The sequence below is a fragment of the Coregonus clupeaformis genome, chromosome 28 (genome assembly GCF_020615455.1).
Source record: "Coregonus clupeaformis isolate EN_2021a chromosome 28, ASM2061545v1, whole genome shotgun sequence".
In the NCBI taxonomy this organism is placed as follows: Eukaryota; Metazoa; Chordata; class Actinopteri; order Salmoniformes; family Salmonidae; genus Coregonus; species Coregonus clupeaformis.
In genome coordinates, this window is record NC_059219.1 from 6,372,258 (window position 1) to 6,381,011 (window position 8,754).

An 8,754-nucleotide genomic window follows, 5' to 3' on the forward strand; every position below is an offset into this window, starting at 1 on the left:
ATGGCCCTTTCCCCGCAAATATCTCCTCCCATGACCACCATTTGCCCACCTGTGACATGGCAATTCGCTCTTCCTGGGCACGCTGCTTGGTCATCGTTAGGTGGGATCTTCTGTCACGTTCGCTTATAGCAGCGTGATATGCATACATGTTTATTTCTATGAATAAACAACCAACAAAACAACAAATGAAAGGAAACGTGAAGTCCAAGGTAGACCAACAACATACCTCACACGGAACAAGATCCCACAACCCACTAGTGCCAATAGGCTGCCTAAGTATGGTCCCCAATCAGAGACAACGAGCGACAGCTGCCTCTGATTGGGAACCACACCGGCCAACATAGATCTACACATAATAGAACACCAACATAGAAATATACAACATAGAACATACACACCCTGACTCAACATATACGAGTCCCCTGAGTCAGGGCATGACAAGCCATGAACATTACTCTCCCGGAACATTCACTCCACCGCTGCCTGGTCGTCTTTTGCTTCAGAGACATCATTGGATCTGCCCATTCACTCCCACCAACTCACCTCCACTGCCAGCTCCGTCACCTGGATTCTCCTGCTTCCACATTTAAGTCTTTAAATAAATACTCACCTTCATTCAACTCACCTTGTCCTGGTCTGCTTCTGGGTTCTGCTTTAGAGAATCGTGACAGAGGAATAGTGTCCTTGAGGAATAGTATCCTTGAAAAATAGTGTCCTTGAGGAATAGTGTCCTTGCGTTTCAAAATCGACAAAGTATTCCTTTTGAAACACAAGGATGCTCTCTTTGCATGCACATCACAGTCAGTGTATTCAGATATGGGGTCTGAACAACAGACTTCACATTGACTGGGTCAAAATCCTGGGATATCATTCAGGTCCCTCACTAAGTGTATTAGCTCATGTCTGACCCTGAATACCCTGTATGTTGACATTGTGTTTCTTTGTGTTTTCTCCTCTCCCGCTCCTCTGCACTCTCCCTCTCCCCTTCTTTCCTTCCTCTCCCTCCTCTTCCTCTTCTCCCCCTCCTCCTCCTCTCCCTCCCCCTCCTCCTCTTCCTCTTCTCCTCTCCCTCTCTCCCCCTCCACTCCTCCTGTAGACAGTCCCATGGGCCATAGTGGAGGGTCATCAACAGAGTGGAAATGTTCAAAGAGAGGCCTCCTCCAGGTCAGTGGCCTTTTCCAACCCTCTAATCCCACCCTGCTCTGCTGTAGTAGATGTGCCGTGTTAGCCCACCAAGCTAAAGATAAGGCTACGTGTCTTCATGTGTCAGACAAGGACACTCAGCTAGAGTAGTTCACCAAACCACCTCAGCTACACTTCACCCTCCTTTGACTTCCTCTCCACAACAACCGCAAGCTACGGAGCTAAAGCCAAAAGACATTAGAGAGTCAGTCAGGGTTGCTTATCACTAAAGTGTAGTTCTTGTAGTATCTGATGATCATTTCCTTTAAGGGGTCAATCTTTAGGGGTTGCTTTAACGCAGAATTCTGAGTTTTTCACACAGAAAAAATAGATGAAACGCATAAGAAATATCTTGTTGCGTTTTATAAACGCAGATCTAAAATGCTTCTTATTGTAATTTCTGCTCTGAATCAGACTCATTTTGAGCTTCAGTTGCACTTCTCCACTCGGATGAGAATTCACAAACAGGCCTTCTATCAGCAGACAGTGCTCTGACTGATATGTAGTAACTTTTCTCTGGTACTTTTCTCAGTGTAGCCTACTTTTCTCCTGTAAAATGCAAGAGTAACTTCAAGCAAAACATTAGGAAATGTACCTGGCTACATTCTTTCTATGATAAACATTAGAAATATGATGGCCATGCAACAAATACCTTGCTTTTTCATTGTAAGCTCATTTACTTGTGTGGCTGCTTGCCAAATAGTGTTGCACTTCTGTTGTCATCTGATGAAAATGAACCTATTTTCTGTCGAATGTGTTGCACTAATGTACAGTACCAGTCAAAAGTTTGGACACACCTACTCATTCAAGGGTTTTTCTTTATTTTTTACTATTTTCTACATTGTAGAATAATAGTGAAGACATCAAAATTATGAAATAACACATATGGAATCATGTAGTAACCAAACAAGTGTTAAACAAATCAAAATATATTTTAAATTTGAGATTCTTCAAATAGCCACCCTTTGCCTTGATGACAGCTTTGCACGCTCTTGGCATTCTCTCAACCAGCTTCACCTGGAATGCTTTTCAAACAGTCTTGAAGGAGTTCCCACATATGCTTAGCACTTGTTGGCTGCTTTTCCTTCACTCTGCTGTCCGACTCATCCCAAACCATCTCAATTGGGTTGAGGTCGGGGGATTGTGGAAGCCAGGACATCTGATGCAGCACTCTATCACACTCTCCTTCTTGGTAAAATAGCCCTTACACAGCCTGGAGATGTGTTGGGTCATGGTCCTGTTGAAAAACAAATGATAGTCCCACTCCAGATGGGATGGCATATATCGCTGCAGAATGCTGTGGTAGCCATGGTGGTTAAGTGTGCCTTGAATTCCAAATAAATCACAGACAGTGTCACCAGCAAAGCACCCCCACACCATAACACCTCCTCTTCCATGCTTTACGGTGGGAACTACACATGCGGAGATCATCCGTTCACCCACACCGCGTCTCACAAAGACACAGCGGTTGGAACCAAAAATCTCAAATTTGGACTCCAGACCAAAGGACAGATTTCCTCCGGTCTAATGTCCATTGCTCGTGTTTCTTGGCCCAAGCAGGTCTCTTCTTCTTATTGGTGTCCTTTAGTAGTAGTTTCTTTGCAGCAATTCGACCATGAAAGCCTGATTCACACAGTCCCCTCTGAACAGTTGATGTTGAGATGTGTCTGTGACTTGAACTCTGTGAAGCTTTTATTTGGGCTGCAATTTCTGAGGCTGGTAACTCTAAGGAACTTATCCTCTGCAGCAGAGGTAACTCTGGGTCTTCCATTCCTGTGGCGGTCCTCATGAGAGCCAGTTTCATCATAGCGCTTGATGGTTTTTGCGATTGCACTTGAAGAAACATTCAAAGTTCTTGACATTTTCCGTATTGACTGACCTTCATGTCTTAAAGTAATGATGGGCTGTCGTTTCTCTTTGCTTATTTGAGCTGTTCTTGCCATAATATGGACTTGGTCTTTTACCAAATAGTGCAATACCCCACCTACCTTGTCACAACACAACTGATTGGCTCAAACGCATTAAGGAGGGAAGAAATTCCACAAATTCACTTTTATGAAGGCACACCTGTTAATTGAAATGCATTCCAGGTGACTACCTCATGAAGCTGGTTGAGTTAATGCCAAGAGTGTGCAAAGCTGTCATCAAGGCAAAGGGTGGCTATTTGAAGAATCTCAAATATAACATATATTTAGATTTGTTTAACACTTTTTTGTTTACTACATGATAGAAAATAGTAAAAATGAAGAAAAACCCTGGAATGTGTGTCCAAACTTTTGACTGATACTGTATTTTCTGTGAAGGAAAACTATAGTTGCACGCCCCTGATCACTCTATTGAAGCAGAAAAACACTGTTGACTTTCAATATAAAACGCAGGTGAAATGGTTTAAAACACAGATTTTTTGATGGTCTGCGTTTTGAAAATTGATGAAAGAGGTTTGGACGCAAGGACTGACCATCCATGGATTTTTTTTTATTTTAAATCTTTTTAAAAAATATATACTTTTTACTATTTTTTCTCCCCAATTTCGTGATATCCAATTAGTAGTTACAGTCTTGTCCCATCGCTGCAACTCCCGTACGGACTCGGGAGAGGCGAAGGTCGAGAGCCATGCGTCCTCCAAAACACGACCCTGCCAAGCCGTACTGCTTCTTGACACACTGCTCGCTTAACCCCGAAGCCAGCCGCACCAATGTGTCGGAGGAAACATCGTACAACTGGCGACCGTGTCGCTAGAGCGCGATGGTACAAGGACATCCCGGCCGGCCAAACCCTCCCCTAACCCGGACGACGCTGGGCCAATTGTGCACCGCCTCATGGGTCTCCCGGTCGCGGCCGGCTGCGACACAGACCGGGATCGAACCTGGATCTGTAGTGACGCCTCAAGCACTGCAGTGCCTTAGACCGCTGCGCCACTCGGGAGGCCCCATGATATCAAAATTATAGCTGTGTTTGTTTACATTGATATCGTTTACAAACATTGGGATAAAACAAGCCTATTTTTTGGGTTCTGATGAGGTACGGCGGTTGAACTAAGCTCGTGAGGCATTTATAAGTTATATTCTTCAAGATCAGTGGGTAAATATAATTAATTTGTGAGTCCAAAAATGAATGTAGCAACTGCAGATTGCCCCTTTCATGTTGTTGTTGTCTCTGACAAACAGACTGGACTTCCTGGACAGTGTTGCAGCAGCCTCATGTCTCTGTCATGTAGAGACTGGAGTAGTGATAGTCTGGTAGATGCTGTATTCAGGACAGTAGGTGAGAGAGGCAGACAGTAGAGTAGGTACTGGAAAGGCTCTAAGCACATTCAAGTTGTTACTGTAATTACATGCCCAAGCCAAGGTCAAGGGCAGAATGTGTTTACTTTATGACGCAGTTCAACAGCGAGGGAATGTTAAAAGCCTTTTTATGGATCTATGGCAGCACGTGTGTGTGTGTGTGTGTGTGTGTGTGTATAAATCAGAATGAAGTGTCTGTTTAGCAGTTTGGACGTGTCCTCTAATGCCACGAGACTCCCCTCACACTGCACGTGCCCAGAAACCTTTATCCCCGCTGCAGTGTCTCCTCTCCCCTCCCATTCCTTACCAACACTCAGGCAACTGGGCTGCTGTGGGAACCACCTTGGCTCCATATGCCAGCACAGCTGCATCTCCCTCCTCATGGCTAGATCCAAGATGGCGCCCAGTTTCTCCCTGCAGTGACCTGCTTCTCTCACACCCCTGCAGAGGCAGTTGCCCTGACAACATCAACGACAGCCTGCTATTGGTTCAAACCCTCTGCAAATGGACAGCCTTGGTGATTATGTAATGCAGAGACAGCTTCTCTGTGTTATTGTGAGGAGGACAATGTTTATGTTATTGGTGCCAGGGAAGGCACGTCCAAGGAATTGATTAGGCTACACAATAATGCAATAGCGCCTTGAAGATATACTGTATCAAATTCCAGATATCATCATATGAATCACTTTATTACAGTGTAGTCTAATGTTATTTAACATTAATAAAGTGAATCAGCGGAATCAGAGTCGTGTAGCTTAAGGGGTTCTATCGCATAACATTCTGATGCCCCCTACATTCAAATCATTGGTTTTTAGCCTATGTTGAAAATAAATACAACTTTCCATCATTAGACTTGGCGATAGGATCCGATGAAGATGATGCTACTTCAGGTTCCAGTCATGTACAGTGCGGTAACGGCACCGTCAGCATCTCAGTAATAGTGACATGAAGGCACCGCTTACAGCATCACAGAGAGAGTGGAGCTGGCAGCACAACATCACAGCCAATGACCTCAGCGGTTCTGCAGCAGAGAGAGAGAGAGAAGTGAGAGAGAGAGAGTGAGAGGGGGAGGGGAGAGAAGTGGTAATGGTATGAGATGCTCCTAATCTATAACCGGAGACGCAGACGGGACAGGACCGGACCGAGAGTGTTCGGTGCAGCTCCCGGAGCATCTGTCCGTCTCTGCGCAAGATGCTCAGGGGAACCGGGGAAAACCTATCGGCCGAATAACTCCGTTAGAGTGCCGTTAGGTTAAAAAAAGGGAGTCAAAATGACTATCCCGAAAGACATTCCCGAAAAGTGGTTTCCCATCGTTCTTCCACTGCAACAGAAGAAACAACAAGGACTAGATGCTGCTAAAACCAAGAAGAAGTGGACAGGTACTTCTGTGTTCCACTGTCACATCATTCATCTGTTCTGTGTTCCACTGTCACATCATTCATCTGTTCTGTGTTCCACTGTCACATCATTCATCTGTTCTGTGTTCCACTGTCACATCATTCATCTGTCTTATATGCAGACTGTGCGTGTTTGTTCATTGGATGGGGAAATGCGCTTTAGCTGCCATCTATATTATTTATTGTGTTATGTCTGATGACAGACAGGATCTCCTTGCTATGTGAATAAACCATTCTACATCTCTTCTCATCTGTTTGTCACTATTCAGTCCCTCTCATCCCATGATCTCTCACATCTCTGCAGTGTCCCCCAGCTCCATCATCGTGTGTGTGTCTGTGTGTGTGTGTGAGTGTGTGTGTGTGTCTGTGTGTGTGTGTGTGTGTGTGTGTGTGTGTGTCTGTGTGTGTGTGTGTGTGTGTGTGTGTGTGAGTGTGTGTGTCTGTGTGTGTGTGTGTGTGTGTCTGTGTGTGTGTGTGTGTGTCTGTGTGTGTGTCTGTGTGTGTGTGTGTGTGTGTGTGTCTGTGTGTGTGTGTGTGTGTGTGTGTGTACGACACCAAATTATTTTCATAATTATTATTACCTCAGTCACTTTCACCAAAACCAGCACTTAATGTGCTACTGCCTGTCTGTGTACATACTCATCCACATATCCCTGTCACTCAGTCACCAGTCCACTCCTCTGTCTAACCTTCTATGTATACAGTACATGCTCGTATGCACATACACACGTACATACGTGTGTGTGTGTGCTTCACTGACTCTCAGTGCCTGTCATTTCACAGATGATCACTGTCAGTCAACACTCTATCTCTCAACACTGTCAGTGACACACACACAGTGGCTGATGGAGCTTTTAACAACCTCATCTGTCATTATAGAATGCTTGACTGATTTCTGTACCCTGTTCTTGAGAGAAATAACTACTGCTGTGGAGTGAGAATGTCAATTGTATGTTGCTCGTTAGGCCCATAATGTATGATAGTTAATAGAAATTCATGACATTGTTTCTCTGAGTCCCTCAGTGTGTGACTAATGTCCTTGTCTGAGCAGCCCAGGGCGGTGAGACACTGATCGATCTTAAAGGTGCCAGTCACAGACACTGCACTGCTGCTGCCTAACCTTCTACCTAGAATGTCATCACAATATGTGTGTGTCTGTCTGTCTGTTTGTGCACGCACGCATCCACCATCATTTGACCTTTAATTAAACCAGTCTGTCTGTTACTGTGTCATTTACATTGTTTTACCTTAAAATGACAGAAATATACTATTTTGTCTCTCTCTCTCTCTCTCTCTCTCTCTCTCTCTCTCTCTCTCTCTCTCTCTCTCTCTCTCTCTCGCTGTGTGTGTCCTCATTACGTATCCTTCCTGCTGTCCTTCAGTAGCATCAGGTTATACAGTATTTATCACTTACCTAGACTTCTGTACTGAGGGTGTTAGTCACTGGATGGAGCGACAGTTCTTTCATTTATTGGCCCATCTGGTTCTCTTGAGATTTACAAAGTAAACGATGGGACAATATCAGACAGACATACAAACAGAGACAGACAGAGACAGACAGACAGACAGACAGACAGACAGACAGAATACACATAGACACAGACAGACAGACAGAGACAGAGAGACAGGCAGACAGAGAGAGACAGTGAGACAGACAGACAGACAGACAGACAGACAGACAGACCGAAGACACATAGACAGAGACAGACAGACAGACAGAGACAGACAGTGAGACAGGCAGTCAGACAGACAGACAGACAGACAGTCCTCAGGGTCCAGTTAGGGAACATCTACATGGCCAGGCAGCAGAATAGAACCCAGTAGATAGAATAGTGCATGTGTGTTGGTGTGTGTGTTAATGAGTGGCCACGGGGTGAGTCTAAGAACTGGTGCGTCCGTAAATTGTGGCACGTGCCGTCACATATCTAGAGAAAGAGAGAGGAAGGGGAGAAGGGGACAAGAGGGAGAGAAGGAGAGAGAAGGAGAGAGACGGAGAGAGAAGGAGAGAGAGCTCCCCTGTGGATCTGCCTCTCTCATAGTAACACAGATCCATGCATCACGCCTCCACTCACTCACACACACTATCCTCTCAACAGGATGGTAGTAGCTTGTAGAATCCTCCAAGCCTTGCTGTTATGATCTATGATAAGTCTAACGAGTTCCTATGCTGTAGATGTCCCTGTGCCCCAGTAATAGAGGTTTAAAGGCTGTATAATGGACTGCTGTATTGTGGTGCTGCGTAGCTCTGAGGCACTGTGGCTGGAGGCTGGAGCGTGCTGCTGCGTGAGGCTGCCGGTCCCTTGAGGCTGTCAGGCAGGGAGCTGTATAAAGGCTTAATGGGCCGGGCTAAAGACACAAAATGGGTTGGACCGGGACAGGCTTGGCTGGGACGAAATGGGTTTGGAAGAGATGCTGTGGTTGGCAGGCCTGTATATATCTACCTACCTGCCTGCCAGCGGGCATGGGGCTGTTATGTGGGTAATAGGGGGTTAATGCAGCCTGTCTATAGATTTATACCAGATGCTGGCCAAAGAAAACAACAGAATGACCTTCAGAGAGAGAGAGAGGTGAAGGAAGGAGGGAGGGAGGAGTGGAGAGAGGAGTGGAGAGGAGTGAAGAGAGGAAGAAAGGGATGTAGATAGAGAGAGGAGTGGAGAGAGGAAGAGGGGGATGTAGATAGAGAGAGGGATGGAGAGAGGAAGAGGGGGATGTAGATAGAGAGAGGGATGCAGCAGAGAGGAAGATAGAAGCAGCAGATAGATAAAGAGAAAAGTCTGCATTACTGTAACATAAAATTGTCATACTAACAGCCCAATGCTGAGTCGATATCATACAGCATCAACCATGGCTAACACCCCCTCGCTTTCTCTCTCGCTTTCTCTCTCGCTCTC

The 8,754-nt window shown here is 45.5% G+C and overlaps 1 protein-coding gene across 1 annotated transcript in view; it reads left to right on the forward strand.

The window, feature by feature from the left end:
- Positions 1–5,279: 5,279 nt before the first annotated feature.
- Positions 5,280–8,754, forward strand: part of LOC121542700 (phospholipid-transporting ATPase ID-like) — a 39,436-nt gene continuing 35,961 nt past the window's right edge. Inside the window, exon 1 of the mRNA XM_045208522.1 lies at positions 5,280–5,845. Coding sequence (XP_045064457.1) covers positions 5,737–5,845 — 109 coding nt within the window. The 5' untranslated portion in view covers positions 5,280–5,736. The remainder of the gene's footprint in view (positions 5,846–8,754) is intronic.